At 34.7% G+C, this 14,436-nt stretch overlaps 1 protein-coding gene across 1 annotated transcript; it reads left to right on the forward strand.

The window, feature by feature from the left end:
- Positions 1 to 4,682: 4,682 nt before the first annotated feature.
- On the forward strand, positions 4,683 to 12,231 carry LOC114533783 (fibulin-2-like). Its single transcript, XM_028555379.1, has 12 exons — positions 4,683 to 4,708; positions 4,855 to 5,075; positions 5,722 to 5,767; positions 6,474 to 6,596; positions 6,699 to 6,821; positions 6,924 to 7,046; positions 7,547 to 7,669; positions 7,915 to 8,037; positions 8,147 to 8,269; positions 8,597 to 8,719; positions 9,378 to 9,755; positions 11,751 to 12,231. Exons 2-12 carry the CDS (start codon positions 4,917 to 4,919, stop codon positions 12,023 to 12,025), a joined length of 1,719 nt encoding a protein of 572 aa, XP_028411180.1. The 5' UTR covers positions 4,683 to 4,708; positions 4,855 to 4,916; the 3' UTR covers positions 12,026 to 12,231.
- The last annotated feature ends 2,205 nt before the right edge of the window (positions 12,232 to 14,436 follow it).

A 14,436-nucleotide genomic window follows, 5' to 3' on the forward strand; every position in this document is an offset into this window, starting at 1 on the left:
CTCACTCGAAATGTAAACACAAGAGGGCAAAGAACCAAACAATTAATATTTTATTAATTTCGTGCGAGCAGATAGAAAATATTAAGATATCGTCTAAAATCCACTTTTTGTGGATTTCCTTGCAATGTATATTTGAATGCGAGCTTATACAGTCTAAACGTTTGACCATATAAATTATATGAGACTATTAATCAGCAATTGTTGCCATAACAACGGAGATTTTGTGGACAACATAATTTGTTACTAACTTAATCAAAGGACATTTTCTACATTATCGGAGACAGCTATAACATTCAGTTTCAATTAACAAAAGATTGCATCAGGAATATTACTTTTTACCCAATCAAAAAATGCTGTTTAGAGTTGATTTTGAAAATGATTTGTTTTAAAGTTTACATCTCTTGGACGTCTTTTAGCGCTGATTTAAATTTTCCTTTCTCAACATTAGACGTAGTTATAATATTCAGTTATGCAGACTTTAAAGCCGGTTTTCCACTAGCGATATTTTTCGCGCGAAGCGACATCTTTCTTTTCTTCCAGAGCTCTCAACTGCAACCATCTGGAACAAATTGCTCAAATACAAAGGAATAAAGTCGCTTCGCGCGAAAATTATCGCTAGTGGAAAACCGGCTTAACGTTTACCTTAACGGAAAACGATGTCCGGTAAAAAAAGTTATTCGTGCAAGTTAATCTCAAGTCGAAGTTAAAATAAAGCGGCAATTAAGCACTTTTTAACATGCAATAACTTATGTAACTAATTAGTTTTATTTAACTACTTTTTTCGCTTTTTTAATTAACTCAAAACCAAACAAGTTATTATTGAAAACTGAATGCAAGATTACTACGAACTCGACTTTTTTTCACGCGTGATATGTTCACGTTTCTCGGGGGAAACTATGACGTTTCTAAAGTCAAACCTTTCATTGTTGCTATTCTATGATGAATGTCATTTTTCAGAGTGATCTATGGAAAGGTAGATTATGCATTTTAGTATAATAGAGCGTATCCTCGTTGATTTATAAACCGTAAGAACTATCCGTTTGAGAACTTTGCTTTAGAGACAACATTCTCCCTAACCGCAATATATTTAATGCTCGGCGCTATACGACTGTTCATAAACTGCCAAATAAGAGACGTTGATGTCTCGATCGTCTTAATACCTCAATATTCTTCGTTTGCTGCGTTGTGTCTACGACGATTGCAGAAAACTTTAGCGGAGGTTGGAATTAGCGGGATACAAATTGGAAGATCAATGCAACAACGTCATTTTTGTTATTTTATCATTTTATATAATTGTGTGTCGCTGAGTAAAGAAGAATTAGTTATATACAAATGTTATTAACTGAAGATGCGTGCAAGTGTAATTTGAACTGTTAGTTTAATTAAGTGTCAGCCAATCAAGTGCGTTATAGTGGGTTGCTATATAATATTATAACTATTATAGTGCAAAGTCCATGTCAAATACAAAGGAATAAAGTCGCTTCGCGCGAAAATTATCGCTAGTGGAAAACCGGCTTAACGTTTACCTTAACGGAAAACGATGTCCGGTAAAAAAAGTTATTCGTGCAAGTTAATCTCAAGTCGAAGTTAAAATAAAGCGGCAATTAAGCACTTTTTAACATGCAATAACTTATGTAACTAATTAGTTTTATTTAACTACTTTTTTCGCTTTTTTAATTAACTCAAAACCAAACAAGTTATTATTGAAAACTGAATGCAAGATTACTACGAACTCGATTTTTTTTCACGCGTGATATGTTCACGTTTCTCGGGGGAAACTATGAAGTTTCTAAAGTCAAACCTTTCATTGTTGCTATTCTATGATGAATGTCATTTTTCAGAGTGATCTATGGAAAGGTAGATTATGCATTTTAGTATAATAGAGCGTATCCTCGTTGATTTATAAACCGTAAGAACTATTCGTTTGAGAACTTTGCTTTAGAGACAACATTCTCCCTAACCGCAATATATTTAATGCTCGGCGCTATACGACTGTTCATAAACTGCCAAATAAGAGACGTTGATGTCTCGATCGTCTTAATACCTCAATATTCTTCGTTTGCTGCGTTGTGTCTACGACGATTGCAGAAAACTTTAGCGGAGGTTGGAATTAGCGGGATACAAATTGGAAGATCAATGCAACAACGTCATTTTTGTTATTTTATCATTTTATATAATTGTGTGTCGCTGAGTAAAGAAGAATTAGTTATATACAAATGTTATTAACTGAAGATGCGTGCAAGTGTAATTTGAACTGTTAGTTTAATTAAGTGTCAGCCAATCAAGTGCGTTATAGTGGGTTGCTATACAATATTATAACTATTATAGTGCAAAGTCCATGTCAATTCTCGACAGTTGCACTTAAATAATTGATTTGCTGTTGAGTGTTTATAATAAGAATAAAAATAATTTATTTGCTAGCATGCATATCAGTATTTTGCTGCTGTTCTAAGCAAACCAACTGTTCAAAGTCCTGAGTTGTGGTAAGTCATTTTAAATAATATATATTAAACTTTATTCCAACTTACTTTGTTTCGCAAAATGTGACCAAAATTTGTGTTCATTTGGGTCGGTTTGTAGGTTATATATAGATGCCCGTAATGATCGAAGCCGTTCTGATGATTGCTAACAAGCGGGTTTTCTGCGTAAAACAATAGACATATACATGCACGCGTGCTTTTTGTGGGAGAAGGGGTTTGGGGGAAGCACTCCTATAAGATGTAATTCTTTGTGGTCAATCTCTCATCCCCAAGACTCGTTCTTAAATGGCCGTTAAATCGTTTTCCTGGGGTTTACATTCTCCCAATTGGGACTCCCATGATGTCATATTCACGCTACATACCATGAAAGAGGTAGCTAGCCTCTAAAGCCGCGTTTACACTTCAGACCTAGACCTGCCCTGGACCAGATCTAGGTCAAGTCTAGGTAATATGTGCCCCGTTTACACTGTCTTCCTTGTTGATGATATCGGATAGCCAAAGTATTTGACAAAATACTTGGAATAAGACCAAAAACACGCCGAAAAGTGGTAATACTATATGTATCCTTTGCAAATTATACTATTAAGTTCAAAATTTGTTAGGACTAGGTAAAGCCTGTTCACATTATCAAAATCTTGCCCCAGGTCAAGTCCAGGTCAGGTCCAGGCCACCTTCTGCTGTTGGCCTGGATTTTGTGGTCTAGACCAGATCCAGGCCTGGTCTAGGTTAGATAAACAACGTTCACATCTAGGCCTGGTCAAAGCACCTAGTGTAAACGGGGCTTAAGACATCAACCTGACCAACCGCACACGTTAATTGAACAGTATACGATTCGACTGATCTATGATTACAATAACTTTACGCTGAGTCTATGGGCTTGAACGTGACAATCCCTTGAAATTCAAGCTATTTTAGATAACGCATTGAACATTCTTCTTAGTTTTTTCAAGCCATTTAAAAATTTAGTGTGTGAAATAAGAGTCCTAAGTTGCCTAGCACCAGGCATTGGAGAAAATAAACAAACTGTATCAATTAAGCAAACTTCAATACTGTGAATGTCAGTCACGAGTTTGGCTCAATGATGTCGCACAATTAATCTCCGTCTTGGCTAAATTGACATCCAAAAAAATCTGACTATTGCAGCGTCGGTTAAATATATTATGTGGTATGGTGTGCTTTTGTTCAATATTATATAACATCAACACACATCTTAATTTTATGATCTTTAGCTTGGCCATAAAACATGTCAGTGTAAAACTTTAAAATATTTTATTGACGTTGATACAGAATTTTTTGAAACAAGTGAAATAAATGAAATTATTTTTTATCGCTTCCCTTCATTAGCTTCATATCTAAAAGATACCTTGTCATGACGAGCTCTGTTTTCTGTGTTCTAGATCTCGTACAAAAACAACTCAGACACAGAGTTGGAATAATTTTGGCAATGTGCGTAATTGTCTAACGCACATGCCGATTTATTAATTTTTACTTAACAACAAATTAATTATTAATCAACAAACAATAAATTCAATTACTAAACAATTTGCACAGAAAAGGTGGGGCTAATTTAAACGCCCTACCGAATATACTAATATACCTTTACATTAAGCTCGCGTGAGAAAACGGGGAGGAGGGCGGGTTAAAATTCGATCTGTAATGACCTTGTTGAAGCGAGGAGCAGAATGAATTGGCAGCACATTCTGCTCTTTATCTATACTGACCCTCATCTCCGCTTTTCCACGCGTTACCTATATGTCATCAGAATTCCAGGAAAATTACCTGCGCGTCAAACTAAAGTATTTAATCTACTTTATTATAAGTCTCAAGTGCAGGAAGCAATAAATTCTTTATGGGTATGCCAATAATTCCTTTTTTGCCGTATATTGTAAGGAAACGTTCAAAATAAAGTGTTGAAGATAACATGATATCTTTGTCATAACTGTCATAGGCTAAAATGCATCCAATTGAAGCGCGTGTAAGTGGATTACGTGGCTAAAGCAACTTAATTGAATTTTCAAATTTTTACGAAACACAGGCAGAATCATAATCATTTCCTATTCGTCTTTTTTTGGTCATATAACTGCGAGAAATATCTTCCAGAATTACCGAAACAGACAAGAGAGGATTTAAACAATGTTTGTAGCGGCCAGCTTGAGCTTGCTGTTGCTTGCTATGGAAACATTTCAGCAAACCATGTTCCCCGACGAATTACGACACAATCATAAGAGGTGAGTATTGTCGAAAAAAGTAAGATAAAAAATATTGTCGTTTAAATATTCATATGGTGAAATCATGCAGTCCCGCATAAAACATATAATTTTATTTGAAATTTGGACATTAATTTGACTTTCAAGATTTTTTTCAAAAATTTTAGGAGGTCCATCATTGCCTGCGAATGAAATAATATCAAGACACAATGTTACATCTTCAGTTGTCATGTTAGGATGTCACACTCACTGCAAAGACGAAGACAAATGTGTTGGATACAACTACAGAACAACAAAAAATGTTGAAAATTGCCAACTGACAAACGTTACTAGAAAGAAAGAAGAAAGGAAAACGGGAGATTGGATATTGATGCAAGATGTTGAAGCGGTAAGATTGATAAATGACAAAGTCAGTGATATTTAACGATTTTTATACTGCAAACCACAATAATTTCAAACACGCTTGTTTATACCGATGCTAAACATGGCAAAATATAAACGATATAAATAAGAAATCGTCATTGGACCTCCGTTGATTTGATACGAAGCAATTAGGGTTGTTTTTCTCCAGTTTCGGTATTAAACAAAGGTGTTGTTCGAAATTTGTTTACCATTTTGTTTGAAGAACTTAAAAATATGTTCCGAAGTCCGAAGAAATTTCAAGCATCCGTAGTACAAGTCGATGTACGAATTTCAGAAATCTGTATAATTGTAAGCAAGGTATGAACTTTCAATTCTGATTTCACGAGAAAACTGGTTAATATTGAACTGTAAGAAAATATTTTCTCCATATCTGCGATCTTTGGATCACTCTGCATACGTGCCAAAATACAACTCTTTTTCCCTTAAGAAATGAGAAATATACGGTATCTTATCGGTTTATCTATACCGACAAAAATGAACATTGAAGAAATGAAGATATTATAAATTATAAAGAATGAAGAAATTATTGTTGTGATATATTAGTTAATGTATATAAAGAATAAAATCAATATTTTATTAACTTTAGTATTGTTGTAATTAATTTTGTATAGGTAAAGAATAGAGTTGAAAAAGAAAAGCTTTCCAGGAGGAAATCAGGTAATTTGCTTTAGAATTATCACAAATAACGCAATTATAAATTTTGGAACATTCGGAATATCATTCGGGACAAAACTGCGTGAATTTTGAGATTAACTAAATTAACTTATAACAACTATATATGCAATGAGAAATGTTTTAAATTACATGTCAATATGCGCTACAATAATGCAATACGTAACCAATGAACCTCGGGACCTCTTTTAGTGAATTTTGATTGGGATTGGGACCCTAACCCTTACCAAAAATGAACCATTTGCTCGCGAAGTAGAAATTTTGATCGAGCCCGAAGGAGCTGATTAAAAAATTTGTGAGATCAGTAGTTTTATTTCAAAAAAATATGATGAATAAAATCTTTTCATGCCTGAGAGATCGTATTAATGAAAATTTCAAATGGGATTCGTGAAAAACTAAACTAAAGGCAGAATGAATTGAGGAAAGTGTTTCAGATATCGGTCCTCAAGCAGGAATCGAACCTACGCCTTGCGACCCCGGTGCAATGCTTCTGCATGAGCTACAGAGATAACTCGAAACGAGCGCAGTTAGTGTGGATTTAGCAAGGTAATTCCTGCGAGTAGGTGAGAATAAATCACTGAATTAAGACTTTGTGCACTTTACTCAATGAAGCAGAATTTTTCCAGGTCCTTATTTTGAGTAGAAATGCTACACACATCATATAGGTTCCTAACAAGATCGTTTATTTCAGACGTTGACGAGTGTTCCCTGGGAACTCACAAATGTCACTCAAACGCAACCTGCAATAACACTATTGGCTCCTACGAATGTCACTGTCGCAGAGGATTTTTAGGAAATGGGAAAACATGTTCAGGCAAGATTAATTATTTTACATTATATGTATTAACATGTTATACTTGTATATATATTTTATAGGCGTTATTATAGTTTATGAACTCTTTATCGCTGATTTCAGACGTTGACGAGTGTTCCCTGGGAACTCACAAATGTCACTCAAACGCAACCTGCAATAACACTATTGGCTCCTACGAATGTCACTGTCGCAGAGGATTTTTAGGAAATGGGAAAACATGTTCAGGCAAGATTAATTATTTTACATTATATGTATTAACATGTTATACTTGTATATATATTTTATGGGCGTTATTATAGTTTATGAACTCTTTATCGTTGATTTCAGACGTTGACGAGTGTTCCCTGGGAACTCACAAATGTCACTCAAACGCAACCTGCAATAACACTATTGGCTCCTACGAATGTCACTGTCGCAGAGGATTTGCTGGAAATGGGAAAACATGTTCAGGCAAGATTATTTTTTTTACCTTATCATGTATTACCATGTTATATACTTTTATAATATAAGTATGATATAACGAGCAATTTGATTGGTTACCGCGCGTGCATTGTGAGGCCATAATGCACGCTTCTGGCTTTTGAAATTTTTGTTGCTAAGCAACATCTTAAATAACATGTAAGGAGAATTTCATTATTGATCAAATAAATAAATTTTGTTGTTGCCCTATAATTTCTTCTTATATTATAAAAGAATTAAAAAAGCTCGTCGCGTGCCTTTATGGTGTAATAATGCACTCGGGGAAATGTTGGAAGAATACTCGAGAAGCTTGTAAAACACTCGGCTACGCCTCGTGTTTTACAAGCTTCTCTCGTATTCTCCCAACATTCCCCCATCGTGCATTATTACACCATAAAGGCACGCTACTCGTTTTTTAATTCTTAAGTATAAGCCATATATTTTATAGGCGTTATTATAGTTTAGAGACTCTTTTTTATCGTTGATTTCAGACATTGACGAGTGTACCTTGAAAACTTACAAATGTCAGTCAAACGCCACCTGCAATAACACTATTGGCTCCTACGAATGTCGCTGTCACGGAGGATTTTCTGGAAATGGGAAAACATGTTCTGGCAAGAATATTTTAATCAACTTTTTTATATAGCTAGGGGTTCGAACCAGGTAGACAAACTCATCGATATAAGCAGCTCTAGCTGTAAGGTATCTGGTACGACATTGTTCTCTCTTATGAAGTCGAGTGTACCAGCATTCTTTTGATGGATAATTTCTTATTAATGCAATGCAAAGCATGAAGATATTTTAAACAATGTAAGTGCATGGTGTTCGACTAAGCTCCTGACAACATCGTTTATTTCAGACGTTGACGAGTGTTCCCTGGGAACTCACAAATGTCACCCTAACGCCACCTGCAATAACACTATTGGCTCCTACGAATGTCACTGTCGCAGAGGATTTTTGAGAGATGGGAAAACATGTTTAGGCAAGATTAATTATTTTACATTATATGTATTAACATGTTATATTTGTATATAAGCCATATATTTTATAGGCGTTATTATACTTTATGAACTCTTTATCGTTGATTTCAGACGTTGACGAGTGTTCCCTGGGAACTCACAAATGTCACTCAAATGCAACCTGCAATAACACTATTGGCTCCTACGAATGTCACTGTCGCAGAGGATTTTTAGGCAATGGCAAAACATGTTCAGGCAAGATGAATTATTTTACATTATATGTATGTTTGAACTCATTTTAATCTTTTAATATTTTAGAACCTAACGTTAGTATATCTTTTTGTAATTATGGTATTATCATGTTAGTAATTGTATTTCTGAGTATTTTATCACTGTAAATATGTATATAGTCTTACCTTTCTGATACTTGTAAACTTGTGTTTTTCAGTTCGTTTTTGAACTGCCATTCAAGTATTTTAATAATAATCAATTATTAATCAATTAACATGTTATACTTGTATAAGCCATATATTTTTTAGCCGTTATTATAGTTTAGAAACTCTTTTTTATCGTTTATTTCAGACATTGACGAGTGTACCTTGGGAACTTACAAATGTCACTTAAATGCAAACTGCAATAACACTATTGGCTCCTACGAATGTCACTGTCCCAGAGGATTTGCTGGAAATGGGAAAACATGTTCAGGCAAGATTATTATAATCGATTTTTTATATGCAACTCAAATTTAGGATGGCACCGAAGAATGTAGACATTCAATTTTTCCGTTTTACAGCAGTGGGGAAGGTTCCATTTTATTTGGTAACTGAGTAGGCAAATTCAAAAGCTCATGTCTCAAGGGTGGACAATATCAGAGCATGACAAAATACGGAAACTGCGAAACGTAATCTTAAGAAAACACAATCAAGATACACACGAACTCGTCAATGTACCAATGATATTTACGAATGGAGTGTTACCTAGTTGAGCAAGAAATATCATTTACAAGAAAATGTAGGCTAGGATTTTCAACCTAAAAATAGCATAACTACTAAGGCATTGTCAACATGGGATATCTTATTTTGGATGAGGCATATCGCTTTAATTTATTTTTAAAAAACAAAAGGGCATTTTGGGTATAAACAATTAATCCCCCACAAACCCTCTTATGGTTTCACAGAAAATTTTTTTCCTAAATCTGATAGCTCAAATTAACCCAGAGAAAAGACGAAAAGTTAAAAGCCATTTCATTTTCATTCCCACGGAACAAAATTAATTTAAGAGGTTTTTAACCTGTTTACAATAAATTATTATTCCTTTTATTAGCAACAAGCCACTAAATTGGGATGAAAAATCATATTTTTAGGTCTCCACTGCGCTGATTTGTATGAAAAGGGAAATAAACAAAGTGGTCTTTATGAAATTGACCCTGACGGAAAAGGAAGTTTCAAAGTGTTTTGTGATATGACAACATCAGGTGGAGGATGGACTGTATTTCAACGTCGTCTTGATGGAAGTGTTGACTTCTACCGAGGATGGCAAGATTACAAACAAGGTTTTGGTAACTTGATCGGAGAATATTGGCTTGGTCTTGATAAAATACACAGGATGACAAATATTTTACAAAATGAACTTCGAATCGACATGGAAGATACATCTGGAAACACTGCATACGCTCATTATGATTCATTTAAAGTCAGCAGTGAAAATACAAAGTACAAGTTGAATGTTGGAGGTTATCATGGTAAGCATTTTACAATTACGGTGAACTATAAATGCAGTCTATAATTATTAAATATTGTATCGAGCAAAATTATTATTGAGTCATAAATGTAATTAATTTTATAAATTATATAAAGTTTAAACGAGGCAAGGTTGGTATTTCGCAAATTAATCGCAGAAATGTGAAATATTTCGAATTTTGGAGTTTGTAAAACTTTTAAAAATTACGGGAAAAAACCGAAACAAAATTTTCAGGGACATTCGATAATGCACAGTCGAGGCCGGCTTTGAAATAAACGGCGGAATCCGGCGGTAAAATGAAAAAGACTGAAGGAATGAAATATAATTCAAACGTGTATATAGCTACAAGAGAATACTATTAAATTCGAGGCTACTGCAGACGATATAATGGAACATTAAGCTGTATAGAATTGTTCACAAATGTTTTCAGAGTTTTATACATCTTTAAATTGATACGATTTATAATATTGTAAAATTCACGATATGTTTCCTGCAAAGTATATTAAGATAGTCTTATACAAAAAATCACGATTAATTCTGTTTTCAAAATTTCAGGGGATGGAAACTTAAATGTCTCCCTAATAGATCCTGAATATTTCTTCTCAAAAAAGCGCCAGAACTAAACGAAAAGTTTTACTAATTAGTGTTTTACTCCGAGCAAACAAAAGGGTTGGATTGCCTTATTCTATTGTTTCATTGTTCTATTTAATTTTTCTCTATAATATTTATGAATACATGGAAAACGTTTTTCGTATCTTTTTGTAGCAAACTAAAATTCTCATTCCCATTATTTTGGGAAAAAATATCTCAAAAAGTAATAAAGCTAACTTGGCAAAATTTTCATGTTAGACTTTGTATTGTCTAAGTGTGTATTTCGTTAAGGTAGCTCGAGATAGTAAATTTAGTTGCGCTCTTGCGTGTGGAAACATTAATGGCCTCACGATATTTGTGTAGTTTTATTTTCGAACGCACTGCCAAAACCAGCGAGGAACATAAACATAAATGCTGCTCTCAGAATCAGAACAATAAGAACAACATGCGCGACGCGTGTTTGTTTCACGTGATGTGTGTTTCGGACCCAGCACGTGTAATTGCACACGTCATTAAAAAATTCCATTTTGGGCCAAAAAATCGTGCTATATCTCATTATTTCGTACGGTGACCTATGCTGATATTTTGCATGCTGTAATGTACTACACATGTCTCTCATCATGTCAAAATAAAAAAATCTATAATGGCAAAAAAATTATCGAAAAAAATGTCATTTTTGCATTTTTCAAAAATGAGACATTATAGAACTTTCATATTTTGCTAGTTTTTCTTCCAAGTAAAATAACGCACGAAAAAAATTGGGGGTCACCGTGCTTCTTTTCCAACTATCCGACGCAATTGGTCATTTTGGAGTGAACTTTGTACCAATATGTCGTCATAGCAACGGACGATCTGTTACTAAAACTAATACGATTAAAAAGTAGAGACATCAAAATATACAAGAACCACAATATCTTTAGAATAAATCGTTAAAATGCGAACGTATCAAAGTGATGAACAATGGGGTTTTTGAAAATTAACTGTATCGAGCCACCTTAACTCTAAGTAAAATAACGATTGTTTATTTAGATAGATCGTAAAAGTTTTATTTTTACTGCCTGTAAAACGTTTAATACTAGGAATTTCAAAGTTTTATTTATATTGAAGGTTCAGCTCCGAGGAGAAAATATTTATAACTAAATAAGACCAATTTCGTCATCTTCCACCATTGGGTGTGTATGGTATGGGCAACTATAGTAAGAATCTAACAAGTCTTTTTTCACTCAGAGCAACTTGGCTTCCAATATTGGCTTGCTTTTCAAAATAAAAGAAAAAAATGTTTTTTGTATAATACCACCTTAACTTTTTTCGTACGATTTTGGCATTAATAATTATTGCACTCTATTCGTTCTATTAACATTATTGATTTTTAAGAGGTCATGCCTGCACATATTTTTACATTAAGGTACAGCGGGAGACTCGTTATCATATCACAACGGTATGGCTTTTAGCACCAAAGATTCTGACAATGATATTTGGGGTGGTAACTGTGCAGTGGCATTCAAAGGAGCCTGGTGGTATCGTAGTTGTCATGACTCTAATTTGAATGGTTTGTATCATTATGGCGCACACACATCAGCCAGTGATGGAGTCAACTGGTTGCATTGGAAAGGACATCATTATTCTCTGAAATCAACATCGATGAAGATACGACCACGTGAATTTGGAAAGAAGAAATAAAGACGTTGAACAATAAAGAACTAGAAAGAAATAAGGTTTAGTGCACTAACACACAACTTGTTGGTTTTTAAAATAGTGTAACATGTGACGTATATTTACATAGAGGAGATTCTTCTTCTACGCCTAGCCTAGCCCGAAGTTAATAGAATATACATGGTTTGGATACTAAGTAAAAGTACAATACAAGTCCTCGGTTATCTATGTCATTGTCCAGGTTTATGCAAAAAGTGGTTCCTTTCAGACCTTTCTCGTCACGTATCTATTGTATTTTAGTGAAACTTACCAATGGCATTCGTCTTGCAAAGCTCATCAACCTGGACTTTGAAAAATATGTTAATTATCGTTTAATGATGAAGAAGAGAGCAGATGCATGATTAAATTTGCGGGCCTGATATTTCCACAACTGAGGAACCTTGTCCAAGAGTTAGTCAGCTAAACCTGTTAAAATCTTTAAAATCTAAACTAGATTAGTTAAATCAGTGTTAGCCGGCAGATTAGCAACTTAACTGCACCTGGTGAGGTGGATTAGCACAAATATGTTTTGAAAAGCAATAACCCCGCGGGATAAAATTTAAAAGCTATTTTAGCTGAGGGATAGCATGCTTTTGAACAATCAGCCTGTGAAGTTCAAGAGGTTTAAAAGAAGTTTTGGTCATACAACGATTCCCAGCACATATCTGAGGGTAGGTGTATAAAGTAGCATCCTGTTCATTTTTGTTAAAATATTTTGTGGTTAATTATTTCACCATTGCTTCCGGAGAATGTCACTGAGAATCCCGTAACGTTACACTTGTAATTTATCCCAAACTTTAACTACGAGATTTCTATAGCTTTCCAAGTCCCCGTTACGCCGTGTTTGAAGAACAATCCCGTGTAGTTTGTCTCGAGACTTTAGGTCAATTGTCAATGACAGACGTGATGTTGTGTTAAAGACCCAAAGTTAACTGAATGACATTGTGAGGACTTCGGTTTTAATATTAACATCTGTTTCAGTAAATACGTATAAAAAACGATTTAATTTCGTAGCTAGATCCCAAGAGAAATGAGCGCAATCCGTGATTTTTGTATTCTCTAGCTCACAGTCATATATAAGTAGGTGATGACTTTAAACCTTTATTTATTTTACGCTGACACATAAATTGGAAAAGGATGGCTGATCGGGAAAGCAGAAAAGATGCAAATCTAAATATTACAAACAGAATTTAGAGACCTATAAAGGGAAATGAGCCAAAAAAGTGGTGGTCGGAGTGTAAGAGACGGTGTGGAGTGTCTAAATCACCAACGGATGATTGTGTCGAAACTGCTTCCCGCCACTTCCGGATATTTCCCTTCAAAGGCAACAAAACAAAACCTAACAAATAAAATTAACTATGCCTTTATGGAACCCCAAGAAACTTATATACCCCTGTTCCAATATAAAAGACTTGATGCCATAAATGTCGACTAACCTGTAATCTCCCTTCATGTTGTAGAGAGATAACTTAGTACAGTAAATATATCAAAAGCATGTGTGCCTGATAATATACTAAATTGGATTCTTAAGGAATCCGCACATATTTTAGCGGAACAAGTATGTATGTTAATCAACTCATCACGTACTGAGAAAAGCCTTCCGAGGTATGGAAAAGTTAAAATGTTACAGCTATACCTAAAAACCAAACTTTGGAATACATTAATAAAGACCTAAGAACTATATCATTGACACCCCACCGTTAGCAAAATTTCCGAGGAGTATGTGGTCAGAGCCATCGGATTAGACAACACCTGTACCATTGTATCCCTGATTTCTCTACCACTCACGGTCTTATAAATCTTGTTCACAGCTGGACTAAAGCCACCGTCGACAATTAAGCTAAAGTACGAGTCCTTTTCCTAGATTTCAGGAAAGCCTTTGACTTAATAGACCATAATATCTTAGTATCCAAACTATCAAATTATGGAATCAATCCCCATATCGTGAACTGGATCTGCGACTTTTTGAGCAATAGACAACAAAGGGTTAATGTAGCCAACGATTGTTTCTCGGAATGGAAATCGGTACCAGTAGATGTTCCCAAAGGGACAAAACTGGGTCCCTGGTCATTTATAGTAATGATCGCGGACTGCAAGATTAAGTCATCAAACGAAGTGGTCAAATATGTAAACGACACTACTAGTTACGAAATTATTCAAAAGAGCTCACCAAGTTCAGCCAGTTGTTAGTAGATGAAGTAGAAGAGTGGTCACAAAGTAACAAATTCGAACTAAATGTTAAAAAATGCAAAGAAATAACTATTTCCTTTTCAAAAACCATTACCCCTTTTGAGGACTTGCATATAAAAACCATGGCGAGAAATTTTGGACACGCACAGGGGGGTTCTAATATATTTGTATTACTGATCGTAAACTGTCAAATAAGAGACGTTGATGCT

The sequence above is a fragment of the Dendronephthya gigantea genome, unplaced genomic scaffold (genome assembly GCF_004324835.1).
Source record: "Dendronephthya gigantea isolate DGI-Jeju-01 unplaced genomic scaffold, DenGig_1.0 000094F, whole genome shotgun sequence".
Classification (NCBI taxonomy): Eukaryota; Metazoa; Cnidaria; class Anthozoa; order Malacalcyonacea; family Nephtheidae; genus Dendronephthya; species Dendronephthya gigantea.

What these genes read in the sequence shown, in the direction of transcription:
- LOC114533783 (XM_028555379.1), top strand. Translation starts at nt 4,917, where the DNA reads ATGTTAGGATGTCACACTCACTGCAAAGACGAAGACAAATGTGTTGGA. An exon ending in TGATGCAAGATGTTGAAGCG is followed by an intron (nt 5,076 to 5,721) that starts GTAAGATTGATA and finishes AATTTTGTATAG; the next exon opens with GTAAAGAATAGAGTTGAAAA. An exon ending in AAATGGGAAAACATGTTCTG is followed by an intron (nt 7,670 to 7,914) that starts GCAAGAATATTT and finishes CGTTTATTTCAG; the next exon opens with ACGTTGACGAGTGTTCCCTG.